Below are 24,424 nucleotides of genomic sequence, written 5' to 3'. Positions count from 1 at the left end.
TCATGCACAGTTTATGCAGTCTTGGTGTCGTTTAAAAGCCTGGAGCCCATCTTTTCCAGGAATGCTTCACATGATGTTCTCTAGGCAGTTGCCAAGAAGGAAGTTCTACTTCGCTTTATTTGTTAAAGCAATTCTGTTGACAGCAGGATCTCTTGCTATGTCCGTTTTTCACACTCTGGTTGCTGCAGGATCCTGGGTTGCTTGTCTGACCACTGAGAACTTGATGAAATCCACAGAGAAAATCGTACCGATGATGTTATGATTTCGCCACCAACTCGAAATCCACTACCTCTGCAAGACCAATTTCCGGTTGCCAGATGGCATGTGGTAACGTATGTCAAGGAGTCACCCCTTTACATCCATCAGAAATGGAGAGAGTTTTTGGTTTGCTTTGGTCTTTGAAACATCTACCTATATTATCTTGCAGAATACACTTCGTGGAAAAGTTTAATGCACGGCCCAGAAAGCTAGAGAGCCTCTCAAATGAATGCTTGCCAAGTGACTTGGGTCTAACCCTTCTGCACATCATTATCGTCCTGGCTAATGAACAAATAGGGGATGAAATGGAAAAATTCTAATTAGCCACCTGGAGATGGTGGCAGAATTGAGGAGATTCCCACACTGCCTTCAGGTGTGTTGCTTTGGATAAGGTCCAGGATGGCTGAGGATGAACCTAAGGTGTCAGAAAAGGCATGAAGTGCCAACACTGAAGGATCACCTCCCCTCCCCTTCCCACCTCAAACCTAAGGGGTGATGCCCTGAATGCCAAGGGTGCCTAATTAGGAAACAAAGAGTTGGATCGACAGAGGTCATTGGTAATCTCTGAATAGGTTTTGCCCACTCATTTTTTTTTTCCTGCTAAGTAGGTGGCTTTCACCCTGCCCTACGAATGACTATGTATCCTGGTTTTGTAGCCACCCATGGGAAAATCTCCACTTACCTTGTTAATGCACAGCAACGTTGGCTGTGGGTTATTTATTCATTTTTCTCCTGTTGGTTTAGTTAATTACCCAAATCTATTGGCATTTTTTGGTCTCAAATTGAACTGGGGTCAAAAGAAAATCAGTTCAGGAAGGTGGGAGGAGACAGCATTGGCTGCCACGTGGCACCAAACTGAGGCTCGCAGCTACCCAGAAATTGCATCACTGATGACGAATACACTGCTCATACGCCATCCTCCTCCCCAGAAGGTTCACAGCTTCAGTTCCATCCTACGTTCTTGTCCCCAGATCATGGCTTAAATTGGATAACGTAAGGCGAAGAGCCACTCAGTCGGATGGTTTTGGGTTTTGTGCACTGTGAGCCACATTACAAGCTAAATGGACAAGCACATGGAAGGGATGCAGCCATCCACCCATGAAGCTCAGTGGGCTGCAAACGTGCCCCATCCAAAGCTGAGTGTGTGAGCCCTGACTACCTGAGGAATACAATCCCATCACTCCCCGCCTCCTTTCAGGACACTTAAAATCCGAGAAAGGGGGGCTGTTCCTCCACAAGTTTACGTAAGTGAGACCTCTCTAGTTAACGATTTGGTGAACAGGATTCATCTTAAGACAAATGAGAAAGAAGCCCAGGAGAAGAAGGTTGGCACAAACATGCTAGAAAATGACACCTTGTCTTAATCATTCTTTTCCCCTGAGCAAGTATTTCTCAAACAGATGCAACCCCACATAATCAATACTTGGGCTGGATATGTTTCCCTCCTCTCTCGTTTTCCAGCACTTTCTCACTCTCTGGTGCCACAAGATGTTCCACGTTCATCTTTCACTTGCCCACCCCAGCCCTGGAACCCCTTCTCAAAGGAATTCTGGTTCCTTTTAGTGGAGACATATTAGCAACACTGCTCAAGTTTAAAACCCTGGTGGAAAGTTCAATCATGTCTCCTCTGCTACCAAGACTGTGGACCTTGCACCAAAAATATTCTAAGAATCAATTCAAGTAAACACATTGAAGGGAAAGCTTTTGATGATTTGTGAGCCTTTGGTTTACACTAAAAACAAAACCCATGCCACTTCTCTGGGCTGAGAAATGGTTTCCAAAGACCGTTAGAAATGGCGACTCTCCAAGTACTGTCAGTAATTCATTCAGAGAGAGGTATTTTGTACATAACTATACTGCAGAGGAGAGGTTATTCTTCAGCATTCACAGCACAGTTTATATTTTAGAAATACTGTGTAATCTTTAATTGTTGCTGCTGAAACAGAACAGTCCTAGGTGAGAAGGAGAAGAGAAATAAGAAAGGTCAGGAATGAGGGAGAAAGGTTCTAATCGTAAAATAACCAAACCTCCTCATGGCTGGCATCTTGAGGGATCACAGGCCTACTGGACCACAGACCAAGGGTGTCAATCTCATGTACAATAACAATCGCTCACATTGGCTGAGCACTTATTCGTTGTCAGGTGCTGTTCTAAGTATGTTCATAGATTCTTCCACTTAATACTTACAGTGACAACTGAAGCAGGCTTTTATTCTCCAAATATCTATTTAGCGCCTATCATGTGTCAAACGCTAGTCTGGGGGCTGAGGCTATTGCACTGATCAAAACCCACACAAATTCCTGTATTCTGTAGCTTACATCCCAGCGCAGCCAGGATTTGAATCTCAGAAGTCTGGCTACTGGGCTGTAAAACCATCATAGTTATTAGTAGGTGTCACAAAATGCAGCCTCTTTTGGAGACCAATGAGAATCTCTTAGATCACAAAGAGTTAAATGTGAAACACCTGGGAGAGATGTGCTTTCTGGGACTGATGTGGCTGGTTTGCTCTTCTCGATGGGGATAGAAGGAGCGGGGCCTGAAACTGAAAAGAGCTGGCATTTGGATTCAGCAGACCCAGGTTCAAGATCTGGCTCTGCTATATATTCCACGGATGCTTGGGGCAAGTTGTTAGAAGAGAGAAATTATAACAAGACCTACATTCTTTGTGTTGTGGTGAGCTATTAAATGAGATAAGAGAAATAAAATACTTTGCAAAGTGCCTGGCATTGTAGAAAGTAAACTATTCTTCTTATTTGTTTCTTATGGACCCGCTAACCCAGACAATAAAATATCAGAAGCTGATTGAAGTCACCTTGGAATGTCAGCCCTGCACTGTATACATGCCTGACTGCATGGACTGAGTCAGAGCAGAGGTCTCTAGCCCATCTGTCTTCAGTGTGTGTGTTCACGGCCATAGGCAGTGCGGAGAGAAAGAAGGCACAGCATCCTGTGTTATCCAGGGGCACCAAAACGGAGCTCCCTGTATCAAGGAGCCTGTGTCTTTTATCCTGTGTCACCAGCTTTGCTTGCTTTAGGTCTCTGTCCTCAATATGACCAGGTCACCCAGGGCCCATGGAAAGCAGAGATGCCTAAAGATCACAAACCGCTTTGTCCACAGGGATGTCTCTTGGTCTGGCTGCTCCATCCCTGGTGCCTCAGTTCTCTTTCCTTTACAACCCCTGGATCTACTTCCTTTGCTCTCTATCTTCCTGTCCTCTCTCTTAGTGAGGAGGCTTCTATTGATCAGTCCATACAGTCTGACCTGTTAGCAGCCTCCTTTGGGTGTAGTTCTCAAAGGCACCCTCCTTCTTTACCAAGAGGGGTGCAGGACTCAAATCCCCTTGGGTCAAGCCCACTCAAGTGATCGCTCAATGCAATTCTCTAAACTTGGAAATTGACCAGTTATGATTCTTCAGGATATGGATCATCCCCATCCATTTGGTCACCCTCAGGGCTGATTTGGGTTCCATTCCTTAGTTTCCACAGAGGATTCTGAACGTCAGGGTAAGGGGGCAAATGTACGCACAGACTCAGAGACCTCATTCTGTGAAATGCATATCAATTCTCAGCAGGCTTTAGTGTATGAAATCAAAGCTTCTGGGAGCCACACTCCATTTTCATGAATAATAATCCAACTGATCACAAGTTTAGTGCCCTGAAAAAAACACAAATTTGCCATCTTACACTTCCGTAGGTTAGAAGTCTGACACAGGTCATCAGTGCCTCTCTGGAGGCTCTTAGGGAGAATCCATTTCCCTTCCTCCTCCACCTTCCAGAGTCTATCCATAATCTTTGGCTAAAGGTTCCCTTCTTCTATCCTCAAAGCCAGCACCATTACATCTCTGTGACCATCCCGTCTTAGTCACACTTCCCCTTGACCTCAGCCTGGAAAGGTTCTTCAATGTCAGGGAATCATGTGATTAAGCTGGACTCACTTGGAGAACCTAGGATAGTCTCCCCATATCAAGGTTCATAACTTCAACCACATCTGTAAAGTCCCTTTTGCCCTGTAAGGTAACATAGTCACAGGTTCTGGAGCTTAGGACATGGACATCTTTGTGGTCATTATTCTGTCCATCTCACTCCTCTCTCTGGCCTCCCAAGGGAATTCCACATGCAAATATATTCATGGCATCCTAAGGTCCTCCATATTCTCAATCCATTACAGCATCTACTCAAAGACCAAAAATCTCATCAAAATCTCATCAGCTCAAAAGTCCCAAATCTCATTATCTACTTCAGATAAACCAGGAATGGCTGAGGCTCTAGGTGGCAACATAAGGTAGCCTTTTTCTAATGTGAATGTTTTGAAATAATTCAATTGTTTTTATTTCTATAGTTTACACATTTTGTCAAAGGTTTCCACTCCTGATGGCATTCTGAGGCGTTTATTGAAAAGACCATGAGTGTTCTTTTTTTTTTTCCTGCATGTCCCACTATGTCTATTGTATGCCATTACAATCCCCCCATTCTGATTGCAACTCTCTAGTCCCAGGGTAGAGCTAGTTATATGTTTCTCTTGTATTCCTATATTCTAGATTTGCCACATATGGAGGAAAAAGTTAAACATGAGACTAAATAGAGACTAAGTATTAAGCCCATTCGTATCTCAAAATTTTTCACGTGTTTCAAATGTAGAAACCACTGCCATTTATAATTGGTTGAGGTTCTGATTTTCTGGACTAGCACTCTTAGCCAACACACACACACACACACACACACACACCACACACACACTCACATACACATACTCATCAAATAACAGTGGAGATTTTTCAATTATCTAATTTGATCTAATGGCTAGTCCAGTATCTTCAAAATGTGGAGCATGAAGAATTCAGTTTTGTTTCCAACTTTATCGATACATCTTTATAGAAAGAGCATTTCAAGATTAAAATGAACTTGATATTTCTTGGCAAGTTCTTTCTTTCTGTTTACATGTGTCCCTCAATAAAATGAAACCCTTTCACTGTAATAAAATTACTCTACAGTAATTTTTAAGCCATTCAAACCAGAACATGTTAGAAATAAAACCTATCGATATTGTGAATGCTATTGGAACTGGGCACAAGGTACACAGGACTAAACAATAGTCTTGGCTGAGCACACAGACAAAGGCATTTGGGGAATTACAATGAATATTCTGAAGGTGACCAAATAAGATAAAAGTGTTCACTTACTAACTATGGCAATGTTACATTGAATAAATAAAAGATAATACCAAAAAAATCTTCTTCCATTATGCCTTAAATAAAACACATTTACAAAAGCCCATGTTTTCTCATGATGGTTGGCTTGAGGAGTTTCTTAATTTGTACTGAACAGAATCTCCTTTTGACTGACTCTGAAAAAATGACCTAAGAAAACAATATGTAGAGTTTCTGCTTTGCCATCAAGGCTGTTTACACCAATTATACAACCAAAATAGCACCACCAGAATGTCATTTTGCATAATGAATTACGGAGTCAAAAACAATCATCAATAATGATGACAGTGGTCCTTTGCCTTTATAAGAAGCATCGTATTCTTCAATAATATTTATTGACCTAGAAGTCTCCAGCAATAATTAATCATGAATTATTCATAGCAGATAAAAGATTTCCAGTTATCTGATGGGATCCAATCTGCCCTCATAAAATGTTTGAAGCCTTCTGGCATTTTGCCCTGGGTAGGGGCCCAATTCTTCCAGGTATTTGGTTCACAAGAACATCTTGCATTTCAGTGGAGAAAAAAAACACCGTCTTATTGTGATAAATAATGAAGCAACTCTCTGCAATCCAATATTTTTAACACACCCCATCATTTAAAATTTTTGACTTGACTATATATTTTCCTCAATGTTGACATCTTAGGACTTTCACATTTTTAAATAGCTTCTGAGTTTTGGTTTTGGGGCTCTTCCAGGTCAAATTATTAATGTATCCTCCCTTCCCACTGAAGATGTTTAACACGCTTTGCATTTTTCACATATTCAGTGCTAAGCTCGCCCATCTTTCTGTACAACTTCCGCCTTTCTCCCGTAACACCTCCTTCGCATACAGCTGCGCCTCGAAAGCCCAATAAGTGGTTTCAGCATGAAATCATAGGCAGAATTTGGAATAGAAATATTATTTTAAAAACTGAGCTGAAGAAAAGTGTAATATAAAGCTAGAAGATCTCTTGGTAGTTTAAGCACCGTTTCCTCTGTTCTGGTTCCTCCTTTTCCCTAGTAATGGTTCCAGTGAAGTAAAGTACTTTTCATGGATACTGATTAACCGAAATGAATGTTCCCAAGTAACAAGGAAGAGAAGACAAGAGAGGGAGAAGGGAAGAAGGCAATCGCTGAGCATCTACAACTCTGCATTTTGTTGGAAATTTTCCGAGTACGGTGGATAAAAGCACAGACACCAGAGGCAAACCGCCTGGGTTTGAATCCTAATTCTGCTAGAGTCCCGTCTCTACCTGTAAGGCCCTGGGCAAGTTATTTACACCCTCCTCAAGCTCCTCATCTGTAAAGAAGGGATAATAACAGGGCCAATTCATAGAGGAGTGGTTATGATTATGTAAGTTCATATGTGTCAAGTCTTATAACAGCGGTTGGCTTATAGTCAATGCTATAAACATTAGTTAATTATTGCAATTGCTGGTTATCATCAGATCTCATATGGGTTTGGCATGCAACAGCCCTCATAGAAGATGGTTATTATCTTCTGCATTTTATTGAAGATGAAACTGGGGTGCACTGAAGTTAAGTAAGCTGACCACACACACAGTTAATATATGGCCTGTCAGGCTCCAAACCTGTGTTCCTGCCACTGAAGGGAAATGAGGACTGAAAAGCTGGCTCTGGGGAGATTTAAAAGGGCTTTTCCTGCAACTGAATCAGCAGGATGCCCAAAGCTCTTCACCCTCCCTAAGCATCAATTAGCTCCTATCCCTTTCATTTATTGCTTGGTTGTCCTTTTTCCCCTCCTAATTCCAATATTAATGACATATTTGCATTGGTATGAAGAAAACATCATAATTTTGAAAGATAAGAAATGAAAGGGAACCATTAAAATCTCACTGAACGTATGGTATTTCAGTCTCCCACTGCCTCCCTCAAAGCTTCCCCAAGTATTTCCCACTGATTTCTCTCCCTCTTGTTGACTCTTATAGCATTTATGGCCTGAACTCAACTGCTAGAACACTGTCTTGTGTACAGTTTAAGATACTAACTTGCACAGATCTCAAAAAATAAATTTCTGATAGTAAATAGCTTATTGAATTTCACCTTTTGAAAACCCATGATGAGCTTCATTTGAATAAACCCCCTCTGGCCAAGGATTGACCAATTTGAGTCTCAACAAGAATAACTACAATAAATTAAAATGCAAATTATGATGACGTACAACAACAAAAAACATGAGGATGAGGGTGCAACACTTTTGGAGAATGCTAAGGAACCAACTTATTATTTTGACAGCTGATAATAGAGAGTAAGAATTAAACAATGTTTCTGTCTTTTCTATATAAACTGAACCTCACAGTAGCAACACAGTTGTTAAGAGGAAGTTTCTCCTTATAAAAATATTCCCGCTAATAAGTAAAGAATGAGATGGAACACTTCCATCACCACAGAAATTTCTGTTGGAAAGTGCTGTTCTAGAAAATCTACTCTAGACAATGAGCTTCAATTGCTACCAGACATTGAGTGACAGAAGTACACAATAACACCTTGCAAAAAACCAAAAAAACAACACTAAAAAACCTGAATAAAATGAAGCCTCTGGGTCTAACCACCAATTTCCTGTATTTACAGGAAATACAGGGGACAGAGGACTGTGTTACACAACACTCTGGGGATCCAGATGGCAAATTCCAGTTTGCGGGACACTGCTTGGAACAAATGATGCACTTTTCTTAACAAAAATAATACCCCCAAAAATTGATGGAGGAGGAAACTGAAACCTCATCAATTCCATGAATTCCATAAATTCCATATGTAAGACACATATCAGGGGCTTCCCTGGTGGCGCAGTGGTTGAGAGTCTGCCTGCCGATGCAGGGGACACGGGTTCGTGCCCCGGTCTGGGAAGATCCCACATGCCGCGGAGCGACTGGGCCCGTGAGCCAAAATTACTGAGCCTGCGCGTCTGGAGCCTGTGCTCCACAACAAGAGAGGCCGCGATAGTGAGAGGCCCGCGCACCGCGATGAAGAGTGGCCCCCGCTCTCCACAACTAGAGAAAGCCCTCGCACAGAAACGAAGACCCAACACAGCCAAAAATAAATAAATAAATAAAGCAAAAAAAAAAAAAAAAGACACATATCAAACAAAATTACAGTCCATAGCCTTTATTAAAAGCCTGTTTCAAACAGACTGTAAAATAAATAATAACTAATTTTAAAACAATTGAAGTCTCTCCTTCTGTATCGCTGTTGTCTTTTCAAAAGGGTCCTGAGCCTGAACTGAGTCAAAAATCAATCATTCTAATATTTACAGCTTAGTTTTAACCATGTCCTACAATTGATACAGGGTCTATGTCAGTTTCCTGGTTTTGATAATGTATTGTGGTTACGTGAGGTGTTAATCATTGGGGGAAGCTAGGTGAAGGGTACACAAGAGCTCTCTGTTTGTTTTTGCAACTCTGACAATTTTCTAAAAATATTTCAAGATGCAAATTTGTCAAAATCAATCATTGTGCTGGAAACCATCACCAGCTGATTTCTAGTTGCAAGTCATAAGGCCCAACAAAACACTAAGGTCCCTGAGACAAGGATAATCATATAATTCTCTGGACTTCCCCCCAAATATTGGCATGTTATTAGGCATATGGTGGGAGGATGAAGAGAGGGGAAGAATTGGGAACATAGGAGGAATTTCATAAATATTTGTAAATTGATAAGTGGGAGACATTAAGAAATCATGGGTTAAATTTTGGGACTCAAGGATTTAAATGTATGGTTACTGTGCTCTTGGTTTCACCTCTTTTGGAAACTGCTAGAAAAATAGTTTCCAATTATAAAATATGTGAATGGAAAAATAGTCCCAGGCATTGGAACAGATAACCATTACTCACACTACTAAGTGTGGTTGAGTCTTCCTTTAAAACATCTAACTCAACACACGTTGCCAAATGACTAGGAAGCTGGCTCAGTTATTAGGTTCAGTTGTAATTTACAAGATCCTTAATGCAAAAAGAAGTCAAATGCTTTTCAGACAGACAAATATTCACAATTTTTATTCTTACTTTTTAATTTTTGGCTTCACCACTTAAGTTACTGTCCAACGGCATAAAGCAAAAGAGAACTTTAAAAAACATTTTTTAAAAAAATCTGGAAATGCATCACTGAGAAAAAGATGTTATCTTTCTATCCAAAACAGTGGAAACTTATGAACTTTTCTCAATATCGTAGTTCTGTCTACACAACCATTGCATAAGTTTTATAAATGCCATTGTCAGCAAGCAACTGAAAATTGTTTTTTTCCAAATGTTGGAGAAAGAACAACTATCTTATATTAATTAAAGCTAATCTACATTGGCTTTAATTGACTGATGGAGCATTGTATTAATAAGCTCAAGTTTATTAGGTTCAATTCCTATGTGGTCTACTTAGCTTCTCTCGGTAGCATATTTGGTACCATGGTCTTCGACCATGTTTAACTCCCAGACTCTTAACACTGTAGTTTAGCCCAACCCACCCCTACTGTTGCCAAATAGCTCAAAGTATCATCTTAAAATCAAAGCTCAGCATGTCACAGTTGTTGAGGCTTACAGTTTATTTTTTTTCAAACAAAACTTATCTTACTATGAAGCGAATGAAAAACTCTAGTCTTAAGGAACCACAGAAAAAGCTCACATTTGCTCTGCCCCAGTAGAGTAATTTTTGGCCTAGTCTACTCCTGCTAGAATGTTAATTTCATGAGTGCAGAGACCCTGTCTGTTTTATTTACCCTTGTATCATTGGTACCCATGACAGTGCCTGGCACTCAGTGTTTATTACATGTAGCTCACAAAAAGCTATATGCTTTTCCAAAGCCGAAAACACCTACTTCAAATGGAAACTGAGTACTTAGAAAACTTAAACAGTGGTTTCCAAAATGTGGTCCTCAGACTAGCAGCATCAGCATCCTCTGGGAATTTGTTAAAAAATACAAATTCTCTGGCCTTACTACAGACCTGCTGAATCAGAACCTCAGGGGTGGTGACCTGAAATATATATTTTAACAAGTCCTCCAGGTGATTCTGAGGCATGCTAAAGTTTGATATCTACCGGTATAATCTAAGGAAGAAAACTCTTTCCCAAATTTAGCTCTGATTTGCATCACATAAACTCAGCTATTTCAGCACAGAAACATACATATCCTGGAATGATTCTCTGGAAAATGACTTTCTGTAAAGACTAGATATGTGGGCCAATAAAAGTTGATCACTGTTATGCACTTTATATAGCAAGATACCTTGAATTGTAAGACAAGAATGTGTGTAAGCCTTCCTCCCAGACAACCTATTTTATGGCAAATTTAAACAGAACTTATTTAATGAACATGGAAGTAACGTGATATGGTGTTAATGTCCCCACACCAAGAGTCAACGACCTTTGTTTTTCTTTACTAGCTGAAAATTATCCAAAAAACTCATTGGGATTCCTTATCGTTTCAGTGAGCTAAATAATACCAAAGTGGAAAATTCTAGGATTCAGTAAGAGCATCCAGGGCCTAAAATGTTCCAAAACCAACATATTTCTAGATGACAGAAAGAAGAGAAGGATGATACACATGCTGTATCCAAAAAGCTCCTGACAAGCCAGAAGAATAAATTAAATTTAACAAAACAGTATTTTAGAGGATAAAAATTAACTTCTACACCTGAATGAAACATACACATACTCAGGTACAAGTTTGGGATGATTTGACTCAGCAACAGCATATATTTAAAGAAAAAGACTTCATTTGCAGTATACACCCCATGAGCCAACACTGTACCCACTGTCACCCTGAAAACAACAGTGACCTTAGAATGTCTTAGCAGAAGCAAAGTGTCTAGTATCAAAACCACAGCTGTGCTCTGATCTGGTCTGGGCATCCCACATCTGAAATGCCTGCATTCATTTCCAAGCCCTACACTTCGTGGAGTGCACAGCTGGAGTGGAACAGCAAGGATGATGCTGTGACCAGAAACCGTGATCTCTGCAGAGCAAATGAAATCACCGTGAGGAACCAGACAATGGAAAAGAAAACTCAGGCATGGGTGGAGGCATGCTGGTTTATCTTCAAATACGTTAAGGGCTGTCATAAGGAAGAAGAATTTAAAGTGCTCTGTGGAACTTGAAGGGGTTAAAGTCAGTGAGTAGAAACTGATGAACAGCCTTTGGTTGCAAAGAACGTAAAGTAACAGACAGGAAGACTTGTGATAGTTTTATGTGCCAGTTTGTCTGGGCTCTAGGACCCAGTTATTCAATCAAATATTACTGTAGGAGTTGCTGTGGAGGTGTTTTGTAGATATGGTTAACATCTACAATCAGTTGACCTTAAGCAAAAGAGATTAGCCTGAATGATGTGGGTGGACCTTATCTGATTACTGGAAGGCCTTTAGTGCAAAAATTGAGCTTTCCCAGAGCGAAAGAAATTCTTCCTCTAGCTTGCAGCATTCACTCCTCCCTGACTTTCCAGCCTGCCACCTTTCTCTACAGATTTCAGTCTTGCCAGCCCAAATAAATATAGAAAGACGTAATGTGTGTGTGTGTGTGTGTGTGTGTGTGTGTGTGTCCTACCGGTTCTGTTTCTCTGGAAGACTGTAACTGATACAGTTGCCCAAGGATAGAAAGGTCTATTTCTTCTCATGCTGAGTTCCTGTTACCAGAGATATTCAAGTGCAGGAGAGGAAACCACTTTGGCAACAATAAAGAGACCGTTTAGAAGATATGATTCTTGATGAAATTATATAGCATGTATAGACCACAGACTCTAACTCAATTTATTCCCTTTATTGAGGAACCAGTCTTCATCTGCTCTGGGAATATAATAATGAGCAGAAATAGTTACTACTCTGCTTTTTTGGAACGTACATGAATCCTGTACTATGTGCAAGCTATGCTAGAACACAGAGTTGGCACTCAACAGATACTTGTTGAATGAATAATTGAATGAATGAATAAAAACATAGTTTAAGATTATAGGGAAACATATAGATACATATATCTATATATTTTTTGAGAAATGTTTCTATCAAAAATATGTAAATGTTTTGAAGCTTTAATTTTTTAATAAGGATAAGATTTGATTATCAAAAAGTTCTATAACATGCCATATTTCCTTCTCCAGTAAGGCATAAGTCCAAATTATTTTCCTTAACTCTTCTCCTTTTTTGACCCCCTTACATATGGAGCCTAAAAAAACACCCTGACTTAATGTCTATTCATTTCACACATTTGAAAGTGCAAATTCCTTCAGCATAGAATCTACAACCTCTGGATAGTCTGTAACGTTATACACTCAGTGGAGGAACACTCATAGTCAACTACTGACCTGAGCGTGTTCATCCAGCCTCCAGTGACGGACAGCCAGGAAACCGACCATACTGCTTTTCCAAACACGAATGTTAAGGAACGCAGGGGAAGAACTGCACGGATTTCAATAATAAAAGCATGATAGTATTAGGACAATATTTATATCACACTTGTAACTTTTCAAAGTACCTTCACAGCCTATCCAACCTGCATCACTGTAAAAAAAAAAAAAAAGCAAATAAAAGTATCATTTGATGGATGAATAAAAAGAGAGAGTCATGGATGGGATGAAGGTGAAGGTTAAACCTCAATCCTTTCACTCGGTTCGGTTGGGTACTTGTTTTTTTCATTAGATCATACTGACAGAACATGGCGCATCATATTCTTTTTTGATAACAATGGAAAATGTACCCTTTAGTAGAAGATGATTCATCAGTCTTCTTACTCTTGATCTAAAGCTATAACAAATGGAATACTGCATTATAGGGGAAATTTCCTACATATACAGGTTGCTGAGAATCTTGGTTGTATTGAATGGCAACTTACCCCGTACTCCCAGGGGGCTTTGCCATGCATTGGTAATTCACTGATTACTGGAAATTTCTTACAAAAATAAAACTCTTTAGATTTTTTTTTTACAAAATTCATATTATAAAATTCTAATGATTATTTCATTTCCCAATAAAAGGTGTTTGAAAGGAACAGGGTGATACAAAATGAAAACCCTTAGTAGCAAAGTTGCAAAAGCCTTGCACAGTCATAAACTGGGATTCTAAACTTGGCTGCGGCTCCAATAAGTTGGGTGATCTAGGTAAGAATCTCTCTCATGTGTATGTATAGGAGCCTTACCTATTTGCTTATTCCAGGCTGAAATTACCTATTTCAGGCTGCCTTGTCTTCATAATATAACTACTTTCATTTTTAATGGGATGGAAGAAATTATGGCTGTTTTTCTGAAACCACATCAATTTTTAAAGGCAGCTGGAGCAATAGGGATGCGTTTGCACTGGAATTTTGGCTTCAAGGCCAGTACCACCTTGAAAATTTGGCTGATTTCCCCAAACCCATGAGTTGGAGAAATACCAGAATAAAAAGGGGAATTACAAGGATGATTTACAATTTTCTTCACTCCCTCCCTCAAATTTAGTCTTTGTCCGTTGCCAAGAAAATAAGTCAAGATCAAAATGGAACCAATTGGTAACTGATAATTAAACTACAGCAAAACATTTCAATAAATAAATTAGCCATCAGATAAAAATTAAGGACAATTGAATTTTGATAATACATCCCAGCAGAAAAAAAGCAGAGACAGAGATATGTCCTTCTGACTTTGAAAAACAGCTCTTGATTTTGTTTTGTTTTCCAGTATTGTTTCTTTCCTAATTATATTTTTCTTGGGAGAAAAGCTTAAGAATTGGCCACTGCCAGCCTACAAAAATATTTACCCACCAATAAACAACTGATTTTGATTCTTTTAATTTTTCTTTCCTCTTCTTTCTTTCCTTTCCCTTTCTTTTTCTAAGTACTTATAAGCACGATTCCTCATCTTTGTTTAGCTTCCTGGGCATGCAAGAAAAGTCTGCATGACTAAAACCTAGCACAGAAGTCTGACTTTTTGTACATATCCATAGGTATACACCTGCAGTTTGAAAAGACCCTTTTATTCCGCTTGGGGTGGAAGAATCAAATGAAAATAAACTCATTTCGGCTGTTTGTCTCTTTTTGCTTTTCTATCTTTGCAGGTAAAGGAAGGTATAAATGCTTGAAAGCCACAGGTAACCACATCACCGTATTTTATGACAAGAGAACAGCTATTTTTCCAGCATTATCCAAACTTGTCTCAATGCCACCTTCCTCCCTTTGGCCCAGTCTATTAAAAAACAATTACTTCTCTAACCACCATCTACACAGGAACCAATGGACCTGATTTCCGGTAATCTTTAAATTTCAACAACCACTTAGGAAAGCCTTCTTCACACACACACACACACACACACACACACACACACGTTTCCAGGAGCTGTGGAACTTCTGTACCCACCTGAAACACAGCCTGCCCCTCTTTTTACCTAAACAAATATTTAAAGAAAAATTACCATTAATATTATACTGTATAATCTTAGAACAAGAATAAACAAGAACTTGAAGAGCTGCTTGGCAACTTAAGTAGGTAAAAAGTGAGGTACAGGACCATTGCCAGTGCTCACATTCATGTGATGCACACAGCTGAGGCTATTTCCTCTGCTTGTGGTCCTGAAACTGGACCCAAAGCCTAGGCATTATTGAAGCCACAGATCAATTTGCTATATCTTCCTGAAGAGTCCATTTTAGTCACTGATTTGGGGATAACATTGTTTTTATGTTCAAACAAACATAGACATATTGTGGATCAATATTAAAATTTGCCTATATTTCTATAAGTAATAAAACATGCAAAATAATTACATGATTGTAATGAGATGCTTGCATGACCCAATCCCCTAGATCTTTCTCCTCCTTCTTTTAAAAGTATTTTGAAGACAATGTTTAAGAAGCATCATACTACACCATGAAGTATAAATGAAGGGAACGAACTGGTATAGCTACTTGGGTAAAGAAAAAGTTCCAAAACACAAAGCTGAGCTCTAGAGCACAAGGAAATTGACCTACCTAAGTTGCTATTGATATTGTCTTTGTTTAATATATATGAGATCTCATAAACATAACTCAGCCATAAAGAAACATATATGTTAAAGCAGTATCTGGTGCTCATTGGAAAAGTCACATTTAAAATCAGAATTGTCCCTGCCTGTCCCACTTGAAAATAAAATGAAAAAGTCTTTTTAAAACTTTTCATAATTGAGAGAGAGGGGGAAAAGCAAACAAGAACAAGAAAAAGGAAGAAAAACGAAATCTCTCTGTGCCAAGGGAAACTGTATCACATGCTTGTTTGTGTTTGGCACCCAATTCATAGCCCAGCCATCTGAGTCTATGAACTTAAGCCTTCACGGACGAATGCGTCAATTGGCTTTTGAATCAGAGAATAGCATTACTCCATTAACTTTGAGACTATCCCTTTCAAGAAATATATTTAGCTATGGCACACAATATTTCAGTCCTAAAATGAGAACGTCAACTGTGAAATGCAACTGAAAATTTCAGTTGTTTTTCTCTCGACACCTCCTACTTACTACACATTCGAATAATGTGAATCCAGGAAGCATTTACATAAATATGGTGTGCATTCTAGGTTTTATGGCAGGTCTTTCTGCTTTCATTACTTGGAGCCTGCCACATTACAGGCTGGCACACATGAGTAAGGAAATCTATGCCCTACATGCCGTGTTATCACTGGCTGCCTTACCCTTAGCCAGAGAAGGGAAACGTTTACCCTGCTGGGGCAAGAGAAGAAGCAAAGGGCTGGGAAAACTTGGATCTCCACTTTGAAGATTCCACACAGTGTTCCCCGTGCTGAACCAGCAAGCTCGCCAAGCCAGGAAGATCACTTGAAGACAGAACTGCAAGAACTGCCAAAACTAGACAGAAGGAAGAAGAATCCTCCTGATATAAAAGACCCTGTAAATACTGCAATATACATACACATGTACACATACCCGACATGTTTTGTAATGAACACATTATTAAATTTCGCCTGTGCTGACGCTTCTAATGTCAACCTGTCAACCAAAGACTTCTGGTTAACGTTAAATTCTGTTTTAAACATAGAAGGCTTATCTGTTACCTGGGCTTAGGAAACCATCTACCACATACCAGAAGCACTTTCAAATTTAACAGTGTTAATTTATTGATGACACCATAATACTTCTGGCTGTTTTTCCAAGATTTCCAAGATATTAGCCAGGAGAAGTATTGTTATGATCAGCAGCGGTCAAGCTGTAATTGACATAAACCAGACTCTGGATTTAAGACAAAGAGAGAGACTGAGAAAGTGTGTGTGTGTGTGTGTGTGTGTGTGTGTGTGTTTAGGGTGTGCTGAGCAGCAATACAAAATTTTTTCTTATAGGCTTTCTGACTTTTACTGAAAACCCAAATATCCACTTGAATGTAGATATATCTTTGATTGTATGGTTTCACTAGACAACTTACAAGTGAAGAAGAGCATACCTTGAAAAATTGTAATAATATAAACGAATATACTTGAGCACTTAATATGTGCCAGGTACTGTTCTAAGAGATTTGCGTGTAATAACTCAGCCAGCCCTAACGACAACTCTTTGAAATAGGCACTATTACATCCTTCATATAATTGCAGAAATTGAAAATTTAAGTACCTTGTTAAAGTTGCTAAATTCACACAGCTAATAAAGTGTAGAACTGGGAGCCAGACCTAATAGTGTGACTCCAGGACTCCTGTTCTTGACTCCATTAGCAAATGGCCAATATGGTCTTATTTACCCCAAATTCCAAATTGGTATTGAGTGTGCAGGAAAGCAGATGGGCCAGGTAAGGCTTGAAGCCTCTGAAGCAATTCACACAGACCCAGGTTCAAATCAGAGACACTCAGTTTCTACCACTCCAAGATCACAAGCTGCCGCCCCTTCTCAGGAATGTTTGGTGAGAAATGGATTGTTTGAGCCCACGGGTGGATCATGACCATTTGGGGGAGGCATTTGAGTAAGTGAGGAGCCGTAGTTACATTCCAGCAGGTATAATTTCTTGCAGACTTAAAAAAACAAAAATTACTTATAAGACAAATTGAATCTGTACAATAGGAAGGCGAAGGTGGGATACAATGATTAGGCAGAGATAGCCATATTAATTAAGAACTAGTATAAACGTGAATTCACAGTCTGGTTTCAAAGTTGAGAGATAAGATATGGAGTACTCTATGGTTGTTTTCACTGAATTATGGGAAAAGGTCTCAGAACTGTCTCCCATGCATAAGTCAAACCAGTCTACTTTATAAACGGGAGGTGTGGTTACAAGGTCTCAGGAAAACAGTCTCATGTTGAAATAGGAAAACACTGTCTGTTTATAGATGACAGACAAAAAGGCAATTGTTTAAAGGCATGTGGTCTATCACTGTCATTTTCACCTAAATGAAAATAAACACGCATGGTAGAATGTATATAAGGTGGACAGGAAAACCAGTCCAAAGAAGAGTCATTAATCAAGAGTCATCACATTTTCGAGCTGGAAAGGACCTAAATGAACAAGTTCAACTTCTGCACTTTCCATAAATTAAAACCAAGGTCAACAGAATGTGGACTCTGTGTGCAGGTGTCATCTTCAGCTCTGGGCATGAGGGCTTTCCCGTAGGGAGAGGGTCTGCAGTGAGAGGACAAGAGGATGATATGTAGAACCTGAGAGCCCCAATCTTTGAGAGAAGTAGGCCAATAAAAAGCAGCGCATGAAGATGGCTGCTTAGGGTCAATGGAGAGGTGGCGGGAAAGCCAAGAAGTGTGACGTCATTGGAGCCTGGGAAGGAAGGAGTTTTAGGAAAGCGTAAGTGGTTATGTTAAACAGTAACAAGAGTTCTAAGAAGACCAGAACTGAGAAAGATTCATTAGATCGGTCATTGATCTGTGGTGACCCTCACAAAAGCAGTTTCAGCAGCATGATCACAGTGGAAGATTGCCATGCTTAAGCAATGAATGGGAAGTCCCAAAAAGTTAAGACAGTGAGGGCAGAGCCCAAGTTCAATAACCCTGGAGAAAAGAAAAAGATGGAGTAGTGGACAAAGAAATGCTCAAGGGGAAAAGGTCAGTAGAGAATGAGAAGAATCCTTGAAGAAATAATTGACACAACTTGGGGGAAGACAAAGGAAACTGAGGTCTAACTGATGGATCAGCCTTGACAGGAAGAGATACCCAGTTTGCTCTGAGATAATACAGATGAAAAAGGGCAGGTATACGGTACATAGAGTTAAGTGGTTCTCTCCACTGGATTTTTATTTTTATGTTTCACTTTTCAAATGAGGCAGAGTTTATTTTGGTAAATGATATAAGGTTAAAAATTCCCCTTCCCTTATTGCCTGTGTTAAATGTTGCATGCATGAATGTTAAACACTGAGCTCTAAGTCTAGATCCCTCGGTTGTGAAAAATTTAGACCAGCTCTTGTCAGAACACGTCTTCCCACACACGGCATCGCCTTGATCCTCCACTCACTGGGACAGTTTCCTCATTCTCCAGAGCCTTCCACCAGCTACAGAAATTGTTCTCACGCCATCAGGAAACACTGAGGAGATTAATAGGGAGGAGTTTAACCATCTTCGATCTCCTGAAGGCTGGCAGTTTCTTAGCCTTGTCAACTATCTATTTTTTTTGCTTGGTTTCTGCCAGAGGCCAGAGCAAGTGGTAAGCAGGAGAAAAGGGTGTCTGCAGAAAAGAGCCCTCTTGAGAAAAGAGCCCTCTTGAGAAAATAAAAAGAAAAAAGAGAGAGAGAGAGACAGAGAGACAGAGAGAGAGGAAGACTTAGAACTTAGAATAGGGAAGATTTACTGCTGAAATTATACCACAGAGCTGGTTTGGAAAGAGAGGCTGGTCACAGAATTAAAAGCTGCTCATGCGTGTTTGTTTAAGATTATGTGGATGACTTGTACTGGATGATCCGAATGGGTTTCCCTCTACAAACACACACCTACTAGGTGTCTGTTTGAGTCCTTTCCTGAGAACCAAGAGCTCAATGGGCAAAGTCAATTATGAGTCTTTCCTCCAGTGAGAGATCAAAGCAACGTTATCTGAAAAACCACGTTGCCCTGATATTTCAGCAACATGTACTTAACATTTAATTATAAAATCTGAGATCCATTTCTCAAATTGGATTAGATACATTTTCACTTCCACCATTTCACCCTTCATCTTAAAGGTCTGCAAACCTTTACTGAGGTGTGAAATACAAAAGCCTCTGGATTACCAACATGGGCCACAACTGGATCATTTGAATTCACCCCAGAGGTTCCGGCAATAGCTATCTTACTTGAGGTCACACACGCCCCAGCTTACACCAGTCCTCCCCAATTTTAGACGTGTTGGGTGATAATACAATTCTGTTTCTTGTAAAGATATATTCCCTCGGCAAGCATGTATTCAGCACCCAACACATGCTTGACACTGAGCCAGTTGCTGAAAATATCAAGACTGATGAGATATTACATTGGCCCCTCAAGATCTCATATAGAGAAAAAAAGAGCCAATGTATTTTTTAATTTCTACAGTCTGATTTCTTTGGAAGTTGAACATCCTTCCTCAGAATACCAAGACCTGTGATGTATCCACTGCCTTGTGTATTACCAGCGGAGCTTCTTTACCATAAAGAAGCAAAAGAGGACGTAAAAGCTGGTTATGCCAAATGAAAATTTCAGATAAAGAGAAAGAGGCTTCATCTAAAAGAGCAACACAGGAGAACAGGAGAGAGAGACACACACACACACACACAAACAACCACCACAAAAATCTTACCTGACTTGCCCACGCCTGCTCTCCCAAATATTGCCAGTTTGACCTCTGAACTTTTAGCCATGCCGGCTGCTGGTAGACAATTCACTGTGGTTCAAACTAAAGAGCTGAGAAGATCTTTTTGGTTCCAGCCCTTGGTTTCACCATATCATTGTAAATCAGCAATCCTTCAACAAAAGAGATTTGGGAATTCATAACTGACTGGAGAAAGAAACTCATATTTATTAAAGCATCTCCTATGTGCCAGCACCATTCACTCGATCAGCGTCTTCCCTGTTGATCTTCACCACAATCCTGCGAGAGGGTTCTAACAATATACTGTAAACCCTTCAACTAAAAAGTGATAGATCCAGGACTTGCACATAGATCTGTTTGGTTCTAAAAAATGCATTTTTACACAAGATAGCATTTTCAAAAGTACTTTCTCAAAGAATGTTTTTTGTTAGTAATTGATAACAAATACTTGCCTGTGAATACATGTATTTACCATATGTCTGTAAACATCCAATATACATACACACATGGGGAGAGTCACATTTAGAACTGTTATTTCACTTTGGGCTGAATAATACACATTCATATTAGTGTATCCCATTGTAATATGATTGAATTTGCATTCCAAGGTTTAAATTTTATCTCCATTCACACTAGATCACATGGTTGAGTCATGTGACAGATACCCATGTTCCAAAATTGATACATAACATCTAGATAATATTTTTATATTTTTCTGGGCACAATGCCCTGGTACACAAAAGATAAATGCCATGGGCTGACTTCTGATTCCTTTTCTATGACAACCTCAAGTAAATTAATTTATGGTACTGTCCTGACACTTGGGAAATGACATGATATACAATGTAAGCACATTTTATATAGTTGGGTGCTTTAGGAAGGACACTTAGGTCCTTGGTACCATGGAAATGTAAAATTGGAAAAAGCCTTGGAGTCAACAGAAAAATCCATCCAGCCTTCCTTTATGATCAGACAACCATCTAACAACCATCCTGGGTCTAATTTATCACTTCCAGGTATGGGGGGAGGAGAGAAGCATTATATCAACTTTTTCTTTTCTTTCACTGAGAGCCCTTCAAGTAGCCAAGCAGCTATTAGGAACCTTTGCCCCATTCTAGAGGTCTACTTTCTAGGAAAATGAGACCCAGTCATCTTTCCCGGTTCTTCATGGGACATCTGTTCTTGTTTATGTTTTTTTGACCCTCACCTTCCCTCCTCACCATGTGCAGCTCTCTTCTGTGGTATTTGCCATTTTAATCACTCTAAAAATGTGGCATCCTCTGCATTCGCCCCTTGAGATATGACCTGACAAATGACCCAGGAAAAGTTTCATACGATTCTTCCTCTTCTTCATCTGGCACTGTAGTTATATTTCAGCACACTCATATTAAGGCTCCCATTTTTCACGTGAATTGCAGGCTCCCCTCTTCTGAACTTCTGCTATCGATGTTTTCAACCTAAATACAAGACTTCACTTTCAAGTCTGTTATCTAAACACATGAACTGTTCCTGCCAGAGTTTTGGCATCTACAAATTTTCAAAAAGAGCTTTTCCAGAGAAAGAAAATAGTAAAAGTCCTTCTGAAAAAGTGTTTCTACAAAGACGTTAACGTGTAATCGTCTCCTTCATTACACATCTAAACTATGGACCTGTACCTCACAAATTTTGTATTTGCTGATTTCCACAGTCCAGAGCTTCCTCCGAAGGACAGAAAGGTCAACAATGACATTGGCTGTTGTTTACTTCATCCCAATAATGAACAAACTCCCTAGTGATCATTAATAGTACAAAAACCAGAAGCTTTTACATCTGTAATTTGTCCAGTCCCACACTTTTGGCTAAAGATAAAAAGAATTTCATTATTTGTCATTTTATATGCATTCATTACGAAAAGGCCTCGGGTAAGCTGGGATGAAGTGAGAGAGTGGCATTGACATATATACACTACCAAACGTAAAATAGATAGCTAGTGAGAAGCAGCTGCATAGCACAGGGAGATCAGCTCGGTGCTTTGTGACCACCTAGAGGGGTGGGATAGGGAGGGTGGGAGGGAGACGCAAGAAGGAGGAGATATGCAGATATATGTATGTGTATAGCTGATTCACTTTGTTATAAAGCAGAAACTAACACACCATTGTACAGCAATTACAGTGCAATAAAGATGTTAAAAAAAGAAAAAGATACAATCTAAAAAAAATTGAAGATCAAAAAGAAAAAAAAAAAAAGAAAAGGCCTCTGTGCTTAAGGCTCAGTGGTTCAGCACAGAAGCATCACAGAAGCATAATCTATCGAGATGTATTAACTAAATAAATTCCGAATAAGAATGGCTAGCATTTCTTTGAAATATAGAACATGCAAGTGTCTGGAGCTTGTATAAACAATTTGTTATTTCATACAGAACGGTTCCTTCCCATGCACATAAAAATCCAAATAATTTACTATCTGATTTATGCCTCAAGAAAGTAGCCATCAAATGTGGTTTAAAAAGAAAAAAACAAAACATTTGTTAAGTTAAAATTTTCAGTAACTCCCAAATGGCCTCAGAGGCATAGGAATGTCACAAAAGAAAGAAAAATTGTGTAGGTTAAAATTTTCATACATAACCTAATAAAGATGCAGCTAGTTATTGTAAATCTTAGGTTGTGTTTAGAAAAATCCCTTAAAGGAAGACACAAAACTGACATATATCCTTCAACATTTTCTCCCATGAAAACGTGAAAAGTTACATTTGATAAAGATAGAAAACAAAGATAAATGTGTAAATTGTTTTAATAAGGGACCTGTTGCCAAGTCTCTGATGTTCAAAATAATTCATGATCCAAGACCTTCCATAACACGGATCGAAGAAAACATTTTTTTTCATGTTGTTGTGCAGAAATATTCTGGCTGGGTCTTGAAGCTGCCGTTCACTTTTTACATGGACAGTGCTTTATTAGGACAAAAACTTCTCAGTTCTAATCACCCCTAAAGCTAAAATCACACTTAGGTATTTAAGAGATTAAAGGTTTTTCCTAAACATAAAGGTACCAAAAGAAAGCTTAGAAAGAAGAAGAAAAGAAAAAAGCAAGACTCCAAATTCTGTGTCACATTAATGCATGCATTGATTCATCCCACATTTATGCTAAATGGCCACCTTCAAGGAGCTTACAATTCAATAAGCCTATGACATCTAGTTCACCAATAACCCGATTTTCATATTTATTTAAAAATAATGATTTATCCATAATAGATCAATCCCAAGACTATTATACTTATCAAGGTCCATGCTTTCTAGTTCCTTTTGGAAAAAAAAAAAGGAAGCATCTTTATACGGTAATAGTTTTGTAACTTCTATATTTATGGTCTCATCAAAATAAAGTGCAGGTGTTTAGGGAAGCAAAGAATCTAGTCTGATCGTGGGAATGAGATTCTCTTTGGGCCGCTCCTTCTCTAGCTCTGAAATCAAGTTTTCCTGGTCTCATTGTCAGAAATTCTCCCTTATCTTATCACAACGCAGCACGCACAGGAATGAGGATGATTGTACGAGACCCCTGGCTATACCGTTGCTCGGAAAGCAACAGGTATCCTGGAATGATAAACAAACAAGCGCATCGTGGACTGCAGGTCACTTGCTCTCGACCTAGGGAGCAAATGCAGCCTAAGTCAAAAGAGCATTCTCGGTCACAGCTCGGACGGAGGGCGCTGTCAAGCTCTGGGCGCCGGCGCTCACATCTCCCTCTCGGTGACCCACAACCCCCGCCTGGGAGGACCCAGTGACCAGGAGGACCGCCCCAGAGGCCGAGCGTTCGGGGGCTCGAAAGGGTCTGCAGGAAGCAATCCCGAAAGAGCCACCTGGGCACGTGCGTGACACTCACCTGTTCATACTCTCCAGGCCCGGGAGAGCCGCGGTCCCCTTGCAAGTTCGGAATCGGTCCTCCGGGACCGCTAACCCTCCCACGCTGCGCAGCCCAGTCTGCGGGGGGCCGTTTCCCAGCTGCTGGGCTGCGATCGCTGGTGGGAGCGGCGGCAGCTGCGGCAAGTGCTGGCGGAGCGGCCAGGATCTCCTCGCCGCCACTCGCTCAGACTAGCCGCCGAGGGACTGCGGCAGGACGCGAGCTCAGCCCGAGAGGCCGCCAGGATGCTGCAGTGCGGCGCTCGGGCGCCCCCTACCGGGGCCAGCGCCCGGCTTTTCCCGCGAGGCCGCCCCCGGCTGGTGAGTACGAACATCCAAATATCCGCCTTCGCGCTGCACCGGAGACAGGCTTCCCTTTGCCCCTGCTCAGTTCCCAGTCTCTAGGTTCCCA

General features: G+C 40.1%; 1 protein-coding gene across 2 annotated transcripts in view; it reads right to left on the bottom strand.

Moving 5' to 3' along the window:
• RERG (RAS like estrogen regulated growth inhibitor) overlaps positions 1-24,222 on the bottom strand; it is a 113,447-nt gene extending 89,225 nt beyond the window's left edge. For both annotated transcript variants that reach the window (XM_082636330.1, XM_082636331.1), the window contains exons 1-2: positions 23,996-24,222; positions 20,130-20,293 (exon numbers count right to left, since the gene is read on the bottom strand). In XM_082636330.1, coding sequence (XP_082492456.1) covers positions 20,130-20,190 — 61 coding nt within the window. In that variant the 5' untranslated portion in view covers positions 20,191-20,293; positions 23,996-24,222. The remainder of the gene's footprint in view (positions 1-20,129; positions 20,294-23,995) is intronic.
• Positions 24,223-24,424: the final 202 nt, after the last annotated feature.

This window comes from Mesoplodon mirus (assembly GCF_964341445.2).
Source record: "Mesoplodon mirus genome assembly, chromosome: 11".
NCBI lineage: Eukaryota > Metazoa > Chordata > Mammalia > Artiodactyla > Ziphiidae > Mesoplodon > Mesoplodon mirus.
This window is presented reverse-complemented; position numbering and strand designations above follow the sequence as displayed.